The 16649-nt window shown below is 36.6% G+C and overlaps 4 protein-coding genes across 7 annotated transcripts; 3 read left to right on the top strand and 1 right to left on the bottom strand.

Moving 5' to 3' along the window:
* The first annotated feature begins 461 nt into the window (after positions 1 to 461).
* Positions 462 to 5884, top strand: LOC102624935 (protein HIGH CHLOROPHYLL FLUORESCENCE PHENOTYPE 173, chloroplastic). Of its 2 annotated transcripts, XM_006488563.4 has the most exons (13): positions 467 to 1176; positions 1568 to 1780; positions 2083 to 2287; positions 2530 to 2605; positions 2713 to 2848; positions 2969 to 3073; positions 4154 to 4234; positions 4759 to 4848; positions 4951 to 5016; positions 5234 to 5290; positions 5366 to 5443; positions 5517 to 5564; positions 5665 to 5884. In XM_006488563.4, the coding sequence occupies exons 1-13, from the start codon at positions 610 to 612 to the stop codon at positions 5734 to 5736; spliced, it is 1794 nt and encodes a 597-aa protein (XP_006488626.2). In that variant the 5' UTR covers positions 467 to 609; the 3' UTR covers positions 5737 to 5884. The 2 variants fall into 2 exon arrangements, 1 of the variants encoding a protein (XP_006488626.2); XR_003066848.2 differs by lacking the exons at positions 5366 to 5443; positions 5517 to 5564; positions 5665 to 5884 and having other exon boundaries at positions 462 to 1176; positions 4695 to 4848.
* Positions 5885 to 6962: 1078 nt separating this feature from the next.
* Positions 6963 to 8726, top strand: LOC102623973 (uncharacterized). Of its 2 annotated transcripts, none has more exons than XM_052431727.1 (3): positions 6963 to 7561; positions 7977 to 8021; positions 8393 to 8435. In XM_052431727.1, exons 1-3 carry the CDS (start codon positions 7167 to 7169, stop codon positions 8418 to 8420), a joined length of 468 nt encoding a protein of 155 aa, XP_052287687.1. In that variant the 5' UTR covers positions 6963 to 7166; the 3' UTR covers positions 8421 to 8435. The 2 variants fall into 2 exon arrangements, with proteins under 2 accessions (XP_052287687.1, XP_006488623.2); XM_006488560.4 differs by lacking the exon at positions 8393 to 8435 and adding an exon at positions 8533 to 8726 and having other exon boundaries at positions 6981 to 7561.
* A 2895-nt stretch (positions 8727 to 11621) lies between these two features.
* On the bottom strand, positions 11622 to 13683 carry LOC102623681 (uncharacterized). Of its 2 annotated transcripts, none has more exons than XM_052432551.1 (2): positions 13114 to 13683; positions 11622 to 12135 (listed from the first exon to the last, which is right to left on the bottom strand). In XM_052432551.1, the coding sequence occupies exons 1-2, from the start codon at positions 13348 to 13350 to the stop codon at positions 12124 to 12126; spliced, it is 249 nt and encodes an 82-aa protein (XP_052288511.1). In that variant the 5' UTR covers positions 13351 to 13683; the 3' UTR covers positions 11622 to 12123. The 2 variants fall into 2 exon arrangements, with proteins under 2 accessions (XP_052288511.1, XP_006488622.2); XM_006488559.4 differs by lacking the exon at positions 11622 to 12135 and adding an exon at positions 12160 to 12761 and having other exon boundaries at positions 13114 to 13678.
* A 350-nt stretch (positions 13684 to 14033) lies between these two features.
* LOC102623378 (uncharacterized) lies at positions 14034 to 16077 on the top strand. Its single transcript, XM_006488558.4, has 2 exons — positions 14034 to 14349; positions 15697 to 16077. The coding sequence occupies exons 1-2, from the start codon at positions 14164 to 14166 to the stop codon at positions 15886 to 15888; spliced, it is 378 nt and encodes a 125-aa protein (XP_006488621.1). The 5' UTR covers positions 14034 to 14163; the 3' UTR covers positions 15889 to 16077.
* Positions 16078 to 16649: the final 572 nt, after the last annotated feature.

The raw sequence follows: 16649 nt of genomic DNA, 5'->3' as shown, positions 1-16649 counted from the left end.
TGTCTTATTATTAGTTCCTTTTAAAAGATGGGAAGGAAAAAAGGATCAGAATTCAGACCTGCACTAGTAATTAATTTCATTAATACTTGTGTAAGTTAAATGTTATGTTTACGATTACATTTATACGCAAATGAATGCATCGTGATTGTTGTGCACATTCTCTCTTTTTCCGCCGTGAAGCTGAACCGCAATTTTTAAGTTCGAGCAAATGGCATCGTGTTGTCTGTCATGCACGTCGTGGAGGATTGAATCTACCAAATGAAGGCAGTGGTCAAGTCCAAATTAAATGGGTCAATTACTTTCGCCATTGAAAAAATACTTGTCTATTATTATAACACGTGTCAAAGAATGAGAGGGAACTGGATTCTGAACGTGGCGCCTCCTGACTCTGTTTCCATTCTGTGGTCTGTACTTTCTGTTTCCATTTTTGGCCTCTCAACACCACAGATTATGGATCATCTTCACCAAAATACCTACTAGTGGTGTTCTAATGATAAAAATTAACACAAAAAAAAAAAAAAAAGAATATCAAATCACGGACAAATAGCTGGGATTATAAAATAAACAAGTTAAAAAAGAAAAAAATGCAATACCAACAACAAGGACATCATGACTGCAACTTCAACAACTGTAACCCCGAATCCTAAACTGAGCAGTGCATATTCCTACTCGCATTATTTTCAAAATCACAGCAGTCCAAAATGGACACTCGAAATGAACGCTTGCAAATGGCATCACTGTCGTCGAGGCCAGATGATTGTCACCAAAGCGTCCTCCTCTGGCTCTGGGAATAAGGAAAAAGCGGGCAAAAGATCAACCAATACCAAGAAGAGCAACACTAATACTAACCCAGATGCTCTAACTCAACAACAACAACAGCAGCAGCAGCAGCCAGTGTCTATAAGTTTAGATGACGTGAACCCGGTTGGGTTGGGGAGGAAATCTCGACAGATATTTGATGAAGTTTGGAGGAAGTTCTCCGGGTTAGGACAAATATCTAGAACTACTCGAGCCGATGACAAGGATTCTTTAGATGCGCTTTTGATTAGAGAAGGTCCCATGTGTGAGTTTGCTATTCCTGGTGCTCAGAATACTACTGTGCTTGTGGTTGGTGCCACTAGTCGTATTGGCAGGATCGTCATCAGGAAGCTCATGCTCAGAGGTTACTCTGTCAAGGTGTTTTTTTTTTTTTTTCTCCCCTCTCCCTCTCTCCCCCCCTCTCTCCCGTAGTACTAAAACTTCAGCCTTTAATAACATGAATGTACGAATCTGCTGTTGTAGTTAGATGTATTTGCAATGTTTTGACATGGCTTGCTCGGATTATACATTATTTTGGCTTCATCATCTCATTTTCTCTTCAGAAAAGCAAATTGTTAAGTTGGCTTCACCATTTGTCATGATGGTAGGACTTGGTACATTAACAGGTTAAAGTGGCGCCACCAACTAGTTCGAAAATAAGAAATTTAGTAACCATTTTGAGGAATTGTTTCCAATTTGCTCCTAGACTTTGTTATCTTTTAGTGATCATCTATGATTCAATTGCTCTTGATGGTAATTCTATTCTTAGGCTTTGGTAAGGAAAGCGGATCAGGAAGTGGTGGATATGCTTCCCAGATCAGTGGAGATAGTGATTGGGGATGTTGGGGATCCCTGCACTCTTAAGGCTGCGGTTGAAAATTGCAACAAAATTATTTATTGTGCTACGGCGCGTTCTACCATCACTGGGGATCTTTTTAGAGTTGATTACCAAGGGGTTTACAACGTTACTAAAGCATTTCAGGTTTGGCCTCTTCTTAAATTGTCTACCTATATCTGAATGTAGTCTCTCTGTGCACCCAGTGATTTGTGTGTGAATTACCACTGTACTTCACTAATTGAAACAAAGCAATGCTATTCAAGCAGTGTTCACTGCACTTTCTCTGAGCTTTTGAATGATCCTAATTGGATTTCTTTAAGTAAACTTGTGTTTTTTGTTTGTTGCTTACGAGAACTCTTTATAAGAAATCACTAATTATTCATGGTGGTTAAACTGCACCCATCAAAAATTATTTCTGCAAAAAATAATCTCTGTTTAAATTCCAGGACTTCAATAATAAATTGGCACAACTGCGGGCAGGAAAAAGCAGCAAAAGCAAACTTCTGCTTGCAAAGTTCAAATCGGCAGATTCATTGAATGGGTGGGAAGCTCGTCAAGGAACTTATTTCCAGGATGTGGTTGCTTTTAAGTATGATGCAGGAATGGATGCTAAATTTGAACTGTCTGAAACAGGAGATGCTGTCTTTTCAGGTAAATTTGATGGACTTTGAGATCTCTTATTTACGTTCTGTTTGGAGCAAGTTAAATTCAGGGGTGCATTCATTAGTCAATATCCGTTTTCAAACCTGTACACGACAAACTGCTGTGATTTTTTATTTAATCTTGTAGTAAAATTATGGCAGCTACACACAGAAAGAGAGAGAGAGAGAGAGAGAGAGATTATCTTTCATCTATCCGACTTTAACTCTCTTCATTGTATTCAACAAATCTAGGATATGTTTTCACCAGAGGAGGGTATGTTGAACTGTCAAAAAAGCTTTCACTTCCTCTGGGTTGCACCCTTGACAGGTAGGATTCTTTGATTCAGTATTTGCTGGCTTTAGGAAATCTTTTGGATTTTTTCACTTTCCCAATTAGATGCTTCTCACATCTCTATGATCGTTTTTCCTGGTTAGGTATGAAGGCCTAGTTCTCTCTGTTGGTGGGAATGGAAGATCGTATGTTTTAATCCTTGAAGCTGGTCCTTCGGCAGACAGAAGCCAAAGTAAATTGTATTTTGCAAGATTTAGCACAAAAGTAGGATTTTGTAGGGTAAGGCCCTCTTATTTCTTAGTAAACTGTTGAATTCTCATTTTCCCAATTATTTCTTTTGTTATAATTTTTTGCAAGCCTGAATGTATTCTCCATAATTCACCTCTACAAAAATGGCAGGTCAGAGTGCCATTTTCATCCTTCCGCCCTGTGAAACCAGATGATCCACCAATGGATCCTTTCCTTGTACACACAATGACCATCCGATTTGAGCCCAGACGACAGGTTTTTCCCTGATGATTTCACAGATTTTTATGCAATCATGTTAATTGCCTTGTCGTCTTGCTTCCTATTTTGTTAAACTTGTATGAGAATCCTGCATGCTTATCATTTTCTGTTATTGAGACAATATCTGCTCAGTGCTCAAATGTTTTTGGTTTACTATCATCCAAATATGATGATACTGAATTCCTAGTGGATATATGAAGTGTAGTTAATTGAAGCAAATCAAGCAATAATTGATGTCAAATTTTAACTTTCAGTTTCAAAATCCTTGATTCTTTTATCTTGGTGGGAGTTATTCTTTTTTGAATATGCACTTAAGTAAGACGAAACTTAATCCGACCAAAATAAAAATGACCCCTAGATAAGTCTAACTTGTCCTTCATCATTATGATTTACTTTATTTTTATTGTTTTGGTGTTATTACTATAATCTTGCTAGGGATAGTTTTATGATTAGGAATTTACTTGATTTCAGTAAGGTTTTAACGTAGTTTGTTGATTTCTTAACAAAGTTGTCTAATCTTCCTACTCCCGTTTTGAGCTCAAGAATATTATATCTGTGGACCTTCTATTATGTAATTAACGAGCTATGTTAAATGTTCTGTTTTTTTAATTTAAAAAAATTATTAATTAAACATACAAGCACACTTTTGAGACTTGAATCCAAGACCTAGGTCTTGGTAAGGCTGTCCACTAACCAGGGAGCCAGGCCTTGGTCTCTAAATGTTCTGTTCCGTTCAACTGCTTTCTCCTGAGGTTCTTTATCACGAAATGCAAGTTTGATGCCATAATAATTTGTATCCAAGCATGAACCAAAGCCCTTATTCATCAAAATCATGTAAGAAATTTAAAATAGTGCACAAAATTTGGATATATTTTGATGTTTTACCAAAAACTCCGAACCACATGATGATGGTCCTAACAGGAGGCATCATGTCAAAATCCAAATTTGCAAAAATTAATTTGTCGAAGAGCACCGGAAAACTGGCTGCTTGTGATATTTATAATCTCTCATAAACTGTTAGTGCAACTGTATCATTCATGGTCACACTGCTGATTCCATATGTTATTCTTGCTACAGAGACCTGTTGAGGGACCTTCTGGAGCAAAGCAAGACCTAAGAAGCTTTAAGCTTATATTGGAGTATATAAAAGTCTTGCCTGTAAGTTTTTTAATGTGTAATTCTGAGCAAACTTCTTTTTGTATATGCTTGGGTATGAAGTATCCATTTCTAAGATTGTGCTGTATTTCTGTCTTCTTAGACTATTTTCAAGAGTGTCTTCTTGTGAATCATGGGGTAGAGTGGAAGTTAGACATGACATAAGATTCCAGTTCTGAGAATAAACTCCTAGCAGTATGATTTACTGACTGATACATTAGGCATAATACTCTGAATTTTCAGAGCATAATAACTGTAACATAAATGGGTGATTTATAGTTTCTGTGAAGAATCCATGAGATGATATTTGCAGAATATTGATAGTGCCTGTTTGTTTTCATTCTACTCAACATGTACCATTATTAGCAGATCAATCCTTTTGGGGATTGCATGAAGTTCTTTTGGTAAAAATATTTATTATTTTTGTCTTTATCTAAATGACATTTCTGTATGTGCAAATCAGTTTGAAGACAACAAATTCCCCTTTTCCGCAGCCTTGAAAAAATGTGTTAGTGGATTTTTTGCAGACTGGGCAAGAAACAGACTTCGTCTTAGTGTCTTGCACAGGATTAGGGGTAGAACCTAGCAGAAGGGAGCAGGTTCTTAAAGCCAAGAGGGTTAGTCTCTCACTTTCTTCTGTTCTCTATATTGTGTCAAAAGTTCATTTCATTTTTGTTTTTCGTCAGTTAAGTCGTGTCTATATTTACAAATTTCTTTAGGATGGCGAAGATTCATTGAGACGATCAGGCCTTGGGTATACAATCATTCGCCCCGGTCCCCTTAAGGTAAATCTTCTGTGCTACTAATATTGCTGTTTCGGACTTAATACTAAAAACCTCTTCAAATATTTAATAATGCCTGCCTTTTTTTTTTTGGGGGGTGTCTCAACTTATGCCATCACTGCTTTACAAATTTAAAAAATCTTAACCATCTTCTCTGAGCTAATTACTTGTTTAACATTACAAGACTGCATAGAAAATAATCATAAGTTGGTTCTTACAGGAGGAACCTGGTGGCCAGCGTGCTTTAATTTTTGATCAAGGAAACAGGATTACACAGGTGAGAACAGTTTGCCCGTTTGACCAATGAATATAATGGTTGAAATCCAATCTTACCTTCTGTCTCTTCATTCAGGGCATCAGCTGTGCTGATGTGGCCGATATCTGTGTTAAGGCATTGCATGATTCAACTGCAAGGAACAAAAGCTTTGATGTGAGTTGTATTTTGTTTGATTTTTTACATAGTTTTAAATGGGAGGGAACTAAGGTTCTTCAATTGCGTGCAGGTATGTTATGAGTATGTTTCTGAGCAAGGGAAGGAGCTGTATGAGCTGGTAAAGAGAACCAATCAGTAAATTATTCCATTATGTTTCTTTCCCCCCTGGCTTGGCTAGTACACTTTTAACTGATTATTCTTATTTGATCCATCTGCAGGTTGCACATTTGCCTGATAAAGCAAATAATTATTTGACACCAGCACTATCTGTTTTAGAAAAAAACACTTAACCACCTTCTGAGACTAGTTAACCATTATGTGCAGTTTTCCCCTTAACTGGAGGTATACAATACCATGTAAAGTTATCAACAGAATGTGTCTTCTTCCGGCTGAGTGGGTTCTTTTGTTTGTGATATATATAGCAGACCTCTCATAGAACATTGTTAAATTTTTATTTTTTTTTTTACTTTTAATTATTATTATTTTAGTGTAACTAATTCATTTTGTCAAAGGGTCAAAGGGTATGGAAAAAAGAGCACTGTCTTACTCGCAAACTTGCCTTCCATGCAAGAACATGTTATGTATTGAGTTTAACCATGAGATGGCACAAAAATTTGAGGGGTAACGAAGCGGGTGGTCGTAGCCGTGTGATCTTCTCCAATGAGTATCAAAACACTGGGAAGCACGAACCGGTTAGGTGGGTAAGTCGGTGAATTTTGGCTGGTTGTAACTTGGGGATTAACCAAATTTGAAATAAACCTAACAGAAAAACTAGAGGATCTCACCAGGTGATGGCATGCAATGTTACTTGAGGAAGTGAACCCGAATGCATAAATTGCAGTTTATTTGATGGGATGCTGTTATGAATTTATTGGCTGATGAAGAGATTATGATCAGGGGTGTTTAATGGTTCAAGTTCAGTGATTTTTGTCCAATTTAAGTTCAATTTTTATTTATTGGATTTTATATTTTGCATCTAACTGGATCTAATCACTTGTTGAAATCTAATAAATCTAAATTAATGTAAAATCGGATACAAACTGATCTGTTTTGACCCAATCAGTGTGATTAAAATAAAAATTTGGAAGTTATAAATTGCTTTTCCGGGCATTAATTAATAACAATTGAAAAATATATATATTAACTACTTCAATATTTTATGATTAATGAATTTTATTATCATATATACACTTCAATTCTCCAAATATTATGCTAAAAGAAAATTTCCAGTTAAATATGAGAGTGACATGTGATCTTTTAAAAAATAAATAAAAATTAAAAATTAATTGATTGTATTGGATTGATTTATATAGGTTGATCTCATGTCAGAGTGTGGTTACCGGCTAAGATTGAATTTGAATAAAAGGTCCATTCAATCTAATGAAAATGTTAATCTATAAAATAATAATAATAATAATTTTGAAAATGTTATGTTGATGGATCGCGATTCGCGAACAGCTCGTTTGTTACGTTGTTTTCTGCATAATCTTGACAATGCGCCTGCACGGACGAGATTTTAACACATTTGGATCAGCCAGCTTTCCAAGAAACACAGGATACACAAAGCTCATGATTAAAAACTCGGTAGAAGTAGGACCACGGCATCAAGAGATAAGATAATATATCCTTGGCGTCTGGCCTCTTTAACTCCTCGTCAGTTTTGTTGAAAATGAAAGCACAAATTAAAAAAACTCATCCTTGAGACACTACCATCAACATAATGCCCATTTATGTCGCAACTCCAGCTCTTTTAAACAGAATCTCAATTAACTTTGCGTATCTTAACAGCGGGAAGAACCACAAAACTCTCATCAAGAAAACAAGTCGGAACTGTTGCTGCAGTATAGCAGCTTCAGCCTCTGGCTTATTTGCAGCTGCTGTAGTTATAGCCGCTGCAGCCTCAGACGGCATTGGGACCCCACAGGATCAAGCGGAGACACTTTCAAACATTCCTCAGGAGCTTTCCGGTGATTGTGCTTCGGGAAACGATTGCAGAAAGCCTAGAATCCAACGACCCAAGTCTAGGAAAGCCGAGTCATGCACTATCAAATGTGTCACAACTTGCATACGAGGAGGCGATGGATCCCCCGGCGAAGGCCCTCTGAATGTCCGTAGGTAATATAAAAGATAATCTAATTCAATTCTGGATAGGTAGCTCCTTAGTCCATGATCTTTTCCACCTTTTCATTTGTTTAGCAAAGTTTATTTTTGTGTTAATTGATGTTAAAGTTATACCTCAAGTTGCAGTAAGATTATAATTTTGATCACTTACTCGTACAAGATCAAACTAAAGCTGCTTTAGTACAATGTGCAAAATGAAGCAAAGCAACAAGCAATAATCTATTTGGTTTATGATTCCAGTCAACTGGAAATCTTGCTTTGTATAATCTGGAAGAAATGCTAGCCGAAGTAATATGTAGAATTAATAGTCTGAAAGTCATACTTATTTGAAAATTAAGCCCTTCACCTGAATTTGTAGGCTGACCTTGACATCTTTTATATATATATTGATGCTTTTGCACTTTTACAGACCAATAGTGGTTTTCAAGGAAGGGTTTCGAAGCCGTCGATACTGGTAAATGTTTTCTTCTTAACCTTTAACTACTACTGCTCGTACTCAAAAGCATGAAGTTGTTCTGCATAACTAATTATTTCTTAAAATTTAACGATACCCTTACATATTTCTTGGACATCTAATTACTGGTTTTTAGCTTTTGTAATGATGTTTCATTCAACAATGAGTCTATTTCCATTGCATCATGAGTCGTGAGAAAGGACTTGATATCAAATTAAGAAGACCTTTGGCTAAGCATTCCTTTTTTTGATGTTGAGAGCAAGAAACAATGTTTTCCCAAAGCGCAAAGAGTATTAATGCAAATCTGGGATCAGATGAAATGGAACTCAGGTTTCTTGTTTACTGACAAATATTTTTTAACAAAAAAACAGTAAGCGGTCGAATACCAATTGTGCTTAAGAGCTTTGCAAAATAAAGGTTGTTAATAAAGTAAGGATTTATACTTTCCCGTCAAAGAATACTGTATATATTTTTGTAATTTATTAATGGCATTTCCTCCTGTCCTGTGCAGTTTGGTGGAGTGTTCAGACATATGTAATCTGATTGGAGATGGAGATGACGGACCTTGAATATGAAGTACTGTTTATGATTTTTATATATGCAACTTAAAACAGTTTTTGTTTTCAAGAAAGAAATTCTTTGGCATGTTGAACGTTGATAAATGTTCTTTCAGTTTCTAAGAAAATAAATCTAGTTTATGTGAAATATAGATTTTACAGCTCATAGGATTAATATGGTGAAAATTTACAAACATGTATCCGATCAGTTGCATTTTCTAAGCAAACCAAAATGATGAAACCACATGCGTGCAGTTACTAAAACTCATAAGCTTTAAACGACAGAGGCAAGCGCCATTTTGAGACCAGCTTTAAAGTCACATGAGTTCAAAGCAGTCAAAATGTACTTCTTGACAGTTAGCTGCAAATGGATTTCCAGGATCGAGGAGGAGATTCAAGTATCGAAACTGAGAAGATATAAAGTCAGGTTTGTTGTCAAAGGCTTTACACTAAAAGAGGCGATTGACTTCACTAAGGATTCTCCCTAGTGGTCAGACATGCATGCCTCCCTCAGGATCCTTTTCGCTATGCTGGCTGTGAAATGACAATTGAATGTAAAACTGCTATCCTCATGCGTGCTCTCCTCAAAGTAAAAGTATAATACAAAAAACAAATAAACAACGAGGAGGTGAGATTGTGTGGAGGTGTTTTGAATTCTAACCTCAAGTAGCTCACCTCAACCAAGAGTTAGTTCTGATGACCTCCAGCATATGACCTTGATCACGAAGTAATTCCAATTACCTCGAGCAGATTTCAAGGAGATACTTGACAAGTCATTAGGAAGCAAAAACAACCATTACTTGAGCCATATCACTAAATTCTAACTATCAAGATTTAAGGGATTTAAACTAAAGTTGGTTGCTGAGAGTAGTTTGGCACTCTCACTCCTTAAGAGAGGTCAGGGGTTCAAGCTCCGCTCTCGTATGGAGTCACCACTTTGGCCAGCACTTTACCCCTTACGGGCCGACCCGGTGCGAGCAAAGATTAGTCTGGGTTGTGGTACGGGCTTAAAGGTGTCTCCCACAGTTGGAGCCCACTCAAGACCACCTTGTGGTTCAGACCAAAAAAAAAAAATATTTAAGGGATTTACAAAGAAGGCTTTAAAAGGGTAAGACTTCAACCTCTATAAAAAGCTCCAGGGGTGTTAAACTCCATAGAGGAAATAATAAATTTTATTTTTCTGTCACAATTTAACCTGAAAATTTTTCTTCATAAAAAAAATAGAAATTTCTATTTTATTTTTCTGTAAATTTATATACTGACTTGAACGTCGGAAGTTATATAACGCCTAAAAAACTCTCGGTACCTATCTTTTTTGCCTTCAAATGCTCTTGATCATCTACTCATGGACTTATTTGTTGGTAGTTGCAATATGTTCTTGGAGATTAGCAAGCTGCTTCCCCAACAAATAAATCTAACACTGGCCTAAAGATTTGGTATCTAACCGTCAATCAAACTCCACCAAATTTCGGAGTCGACTCTTAGTGCAGTTTGTAGGGAGTGGCACAGAAAGTCATATCAGTCTCTACCAATTTGGTTCTAGCTGAAGCAGAAGTGACTAAATGCAAACGAAATTTCAACTACCTCTGATAAGTTTCAAACAGACTGAGCAAATCAAATTGTTGGGAGTGAAGCTCGAAGAACTCTGGCCAGCGATGAGGTATAAAACTTGAAACTTGCTAAACTTTCTTGCTCATGACGAGATTAATTCCACGAGCCAACTTATGAGAGTCAGCTCGAGATAGTTTCTAGTCTTGATTAGTTAAACTCTCAAATCACTCCTCTGTCAATAAACATCTTTTTATTTTTCAAAGAGGAAACGACGATGAGATATTTTCAAACATTATCATTCTCTTCTCAAAATAAAAGAAACCAAGAGCAGATAAGCTACAAGAAGGTATAGGTGTTGTGTGGAGGTGTTTGGAGATCATTTGGTGACTTCGAGTAAATCATCATGTCCAAGAAGTAATTCTAATGACATCAAACATGTAGACCGAATCTTGAGCAGTTAGGTTTGGAGGAGATACTTGACGAAATCACCAAAATGTAAAACCTAATCAAAACAACTGCTTATTTGGCCCTAAGTTACGGGCCACATCACCAAATCCTAACCATCAGATTTAAGAGATTTAAAAATCAAACTTTATAACAAATAAGACTTCAATCTCTATAAAAGCTTCAGCGTAAAAAGATGAGTTCAACTCTAAGGAGGGAACGTTATTTGTTTTCTTGTCACAATTTAAACTAAGTGTTTGGGGAATAGGAAGAAAGTCACTCAGATCAAGGAGAAGGTTACCTGGTCGCACACGTAAGTGCGACCAGCGTACTGCGAGGAGACCAAAATCAAGTCACATGGTTCTAATTTGTAATCTAGACCAAAGAGCCTTGCTCAAAAGTCTATCTGTAACGTCTAGGTTTTAAACACAATTAGGCTTTATAATGGCAGCTCAATAACTACGCAAACGGACACATTAATTCTTAAATTCAGGTGACACATTCAATTTGGTAACGGACAGTAACGCTCGACATGCACATGTGCCTATAAGATCTAAAGGAGATCTAGAAAAGGGGAATTTTTTCTTTGATTTTTCCAACTAAGAAAGAAAAAGAGTTTTGGTAAAACAATACAACACTCGATATCACGAAAGTGAGTGACATGGTTATTTTCCTTACGAAAGAAAACTTGATTGTTGACTTGAATGTTGGAGGGTTTTCGCCAAAAAATAATATAGTGTCCCGAACATTTTTCTCTTGTTGCAGAATAAAAGAAGTGCTAGTATAATTCAAAAATCTCGTTAAAGCAACAAGTGCCGCTGTCCCATCAGAACAAATTCTAGCGTTGACAAAGTAATTTGATCACCATCATCAGCTCGCCCAGATTTCAGCATCAACACTAAGATTTTTTTTTTTTTTAAAAAAAAAAACTTATTTTTTCTAATAAGCCCACTTGAGCATCGAAGAGTTAGCATGGAAAAAACTTTCGACGCATCTCACTATCCTTTATAGCTTCAGATATTCGTAGATCATCAGCTCGCGAATTATCTGTTCAGAATTTATCTACTCGTAGTCGCAGAATGTTCTTGGAAATTAGGAAGCAGCTTTCCAAGAAATAAAAGAAGTCTGATATTTAGCCATTAACCGACTCAACCACATTTTGACGTCAACAAAACATATGACTAATTAATCCTGAAAGATAACGTTGGAATATCTACATGATAAAACTATGGATTCTCGTATGGCAGCCAAAGAAAGACCATATGACAGTAACATTGTTGGATATGTACTTTGTCATGTAGAAGATCTCGATATATAGAAGGTCAATCTTACATCTTACTTCTCCTCATCTTCTGTACTATAAACTGTAAAGCAACCGTTTTTAAATCTGCAAAATATTTTTGCTTACACTGTAGCTTCAGAAGTCATCAACGAAGCTATAATTAAGGCTTAAAAGAATGGTTTCAAAATTAAATGGCGGACTTATGTAACATAGAACAGTTTCTGGGCCCCAAGAAAGAAATTCTTTCGCATGTTGAGCACTGCTGCTCTTATTTCAGCTTCTACGAAAGAAAACAAGACAGGTGTAGTTAAATTTTTATGAAATGAATTTACATATACAGCTCACACATCACATATACAATAATTAAGTTCCAAACATGCATGTACCGGATCAGCTGCAGTTTCTAAACAAACTAAAATGATGAAACTGCAATTACTGACCAACGGTCCCTTTCATTTGGAAGGCCCTTAATTTTGTTTCTCAATGATAACTTACCATGCGCTGATCTTTCAGTCAGATTCTACACCTTTCTCCCGGACAAGAACCCTCAGCAGCAGCAGGTATGGCTGCTATGTTTCTTTTGCATAATGTATCAATCTGTCCATTAATATTATTGCTGTTGTCGTGGTTGACTAAATACAAAGTATGTGTATACCCATTCAAGTTTGTTTATTCAATAAACAAGACAGGACTGGAAATGAAGAAAAGCAAAGAGTATTTTTGCATACAGATTCAAAGCCGCGATAGTGGTTTGATTAGTGAACTAAACGGAGAGGATGTAGGTGACCTAAATGGGGCGCCTACGCTCACGCCGCCACCTTGCTTATTTTGTCGATGATGAATCTCTTCCTCTTTTTCACCATCGGAAGTTCCAATACTAGTCTCTTTTTCAGCATCATCTACTATCTGCTTATATATGTGAGTACGTAAGTAAACTAAATTAACTGAGAATATATATGGTCCTTTTCAGTCTTTATTATTTTTTTTTTTCCCTAAAAAGATGTTCTTAACTCCTATAGCTTAATAAAGTCAGTGCAATAACCTATTAAACTATTTAAACCATATAACTTATTACTACGTCCTTTAAAAAAAAAAGTACGTACATATTATTTATATATGTATGAATGTATGTATATGTGTGTGTGTATAAAATCAAATAAATTGAGATGAAACTCATAAAATAATTAATTAAAGAATGGGTATCATTCATTATCAAAACCATATACCAAATGTATCGAAGGTAGAGACATAGACGTACCTTTCTGGTGATATTTGGGGAGAGGGAAGGGAGCAAGTCAGCGAGATGAGTCTTGATGCGAAGCAAGGCATCTCTGGTGAGGCCATGAGCGGCAACAGTAACATCTCTTATTACACTCTCAATGAAATGTCTTGAATTCTCCAAAGCATCAGCTGGAACAGAAGCAGAGGCCAGCTTCCCCAAAACTTTCTCCTTAATGCTTCCCAAGTTTCTCCTTATCATCACCACCACGGCCATCTTCTATTCTTGGCCTTCTACTTGTTGTTGTTTATTATTTGTGGTTGTTACCTTGATTGCATGCTCAGGAGAGTATAGCTCACCTTGTTCTACTCTCATTTTGGCAATATCATCATCGATATCTTTGTTGTTTGCAGTGGTGCTCATTTGATTCACTTTCACACTCATATATAATTAATTATATATACATAATATGAATATGGGGCTAATAATCAATACGAAATTTCGTTTCGTTTGATGTAGATAATTTGTGGGCTGTTGTCTTGATTTAGTGGTGTGACTGTATTTCTGTCTCTGTAATCTGTGTCCAAGAATATGTATTCCATCTAAGACTCACCAAGTCGACGAGAGATGATAGATAAGTTTGTGTGTATTTTGCCTAGCTTAATTTCTCTGGCAAACGGACACGTGTTAGATGTATCTGATGTGTCTGTGTGGCCGTGGGACGCATGTGATTTTCCTATCTAGTTTTCTCACACTTGGTCTTGGAATTCTCCGTAAAATAGAATAATAATAACATACAGTTTGTATATATCATGTTTACATCCCCAATGAGTTGGGGACTGGTTACCTGTTGGGCTCGATCTTTAGCCCAAACAAAGGGATCGTGTATTGCAGCTAGCCTTGGCCCAAGGGTGAAAGCGGAAATATAGGAAAATAAAGGGAGAATTGTTAGCGAAATGAAATCAGGTGAGGGTTTAAAGGAAATTTGAAGAGCAGAAACGCTGGGGAAGAGAAGAGAGGAGAAGAGAAGAGTGAGAATCGAAGGAACGAATTCATCATTGTTTAAGGATTAAAGAAAAGAGAGAAAGGATGAACAAGAAGGAGATATTTAAGCTGGCAAAGGGGTTCAGAGGAAGAGCGAAAAATTGCATAAGAATAGCAAGAGAGAGAGTGGAGAAAGCATTGCAGTATTCCTACAGAGACCGCCGCAACAAGAAGCGTGACATGCGCTCCCTTTGGATTCAACGCATCAACGCCGGCACTCGCCAACACGGCGTTAGTCTTCTCTTCTCTTTAATTTCTTTATTTGATTCATTCTGCATCTGCCTCTGCTGCCTCCTTCACCATTCTCTGTCCACTTCTCTCTCTGTGCTCATGCTTGCTCTCTCTCTCTCTCTCTCTCTCTCTTCCTGTTTTTATCTAAAAAATTATTCAGATCCTCGCTCTTCTTATCCTATTCTTGCGGCTTTGAATCATCTGCTTAGAGTTAGTTAAAACTTGGAAAAGCCGGTCATATTATTGATGGTTGATGGTTGGTACTTGCTAGTGGAATATTAAACAACTTTTTATCAGAGTTTATTCTTTCATTGAAATAGGATATGTTGGTTGCTAATTCCATTCATTTGTTTCATTCTAAGAAATACTCATGTTTTTATCAATGCCTGAAATACTCTTCTCGTGTGGGTTGCAACTTGCGAGGGAATTACTTGGCTGCTACTTCTCCGAGAATACTGTGCTTAGCACTAACTACTAGTTGTTTTCTTTATTTACTAAATCATATACTCTTCTTCCGTGTAGCCTTTGGTCCATTTTTCATGCTTAGTTTAGTATGCTGTTGTCTGGTCTCTCATATCCAATGGATGCTTGGGTTTTGCTGTGAATCTGCTTGCATAGCTTGACCATCCTAGCCAGCTAGATAAGTTAAGCAAGATGTTCATAGCTTATGAAATCCAGACTAGTGGGTGGCAAACAACCCCTGGATACTCAAAATATTGATTTCTTTTACTTTCAAAGCTTCATCCTCTGAAGGACTAGGATGGTTTGATTACACTAAGCCTAACTAAAAAGTTTCCTGGTTGGGGGTGAAACGGCCTACCCACTAATCATGGGGCCCCACTAACCTAACCTAAACAATAGGTATGGAGTTGTCGACATTGATTGGCATTACGTTATTTATGAATTGTATATCTTCATTGTCGAGGGCATTAGTCGTTCTTTGTAACGTTAGCTGGATTCCTCATATGACACAAATGCTTTTAAACTGACCACTAAAGAAATTTATGATTCCAGTTCTTTGTCATGACTCATGAGTGTTTCCTTCCTGCATTAGTACTGAAAATTTAAAGCCTCAGAGCATACACAGTTAGATAGTCATGCAGGAAACGGTATGCTTAGTGGTTACTGCTCTAGGAGTAATGTAAGTTGAAACTGAAACGCTGACCGTCATGTCCTATATCTCATTAAGTTAGTCGATGGGTGCCTCCTTCTTGAAATTCTGTTGATTTTTCTATTTTGCCTTCTATCTGGTGTAACCATATATATTTAGATCTTCTTTTATATAATCTGGATGGGATTCTGACTCTCAATTATTTCTGTTTGTTTAATATCATTTTCTGGTTTCAGGTTAACTATGGTAACTTTATGCATGGACTGATGAAGGAGAACATCCAACTGAACAGGAAAGTTCTGTCAGAGCTGTCGATGCATGAACCATATAGTTTCAAGGCCCTTGTAGACATCTCTCGCAATGCCTTCCCTGGAAACAAAAATATTGTGCATCCTCCCAGAAAGGCTGACATTTCAATCAATGCGTAGTTAGTAATTAGTGACCCGAATATTGCATTCTTTAGTATTTTAATATTACTGGAATGCAAGGGATGCGTCATGGCGAACACAGTTAGACTGCTTATGTGTTTTGTAAAGAATTGAGGGTCAACACTGATAAGTACCTTTGTGGTTGATAATGTTTGAAATCAGATATTGCAAGTTTCCTGATTGTCTTCATGTCTTGCATGTTAAGGTTGAGCTTTTTCTTATCTAATAATAGCGATGTGGTTATTATCAGTTTTCAACCTCCATGTGCTGTTTTGTGCTGAGCTCTTAGTTTATTTTCTTCTGTCTCTTTTATTTAGAAAAGATCACCTACTTAAAATAAGTATTTAATGTTTTGAATTTCTCAATGAGATGCCGAAGGAAGCATTCAAAAGTAAGAAATCAAAATTCTTAACTCTCAGATAAGAAGACTGGAATCATTTGATTGCTTAATTTGTTTCAATTAAGACAAGAGAAAGACTCAGGAATTGTTAAGGAATATCATGATATGATGATTAGCTGATATGTGGTGCTGATGTGCAGGTCATGTGACTGATATTGTTGAAGTGCTTGGAAGAAACTAAATGCAACAGAATGCCAGCTGGCATTTTATGATTGGTCAATGTATTAAGATTCTGCTATTTGTATTGTAGTTTGTTATAGCTTCTAAACGAGTATAAATAGAGTTGTATCAATTCAGTTTTGTATTCATTCATTCAGTTAATAAAACAAATTAAGCTTTGTTCATAGATTCATCTAGACTT

Source organism: Citrus sinensis, chromosome 8, assembly GCF_022201045.2.
Source record: "Citrus sinensis cultivar Valencia sweet orange chromosome 8, DVS_A1.0, whole genome shotgun sequence".
Lineage (NCBI taxonomy): Eukaryota > Viridiplantae > Streptophyta > Magnoliopsida > Sapindales > Rutaceae > Citrus > Citrus sinensis.
This window is presented reverse-complemented; position numbering and strand designations above follow the sequence as displayed.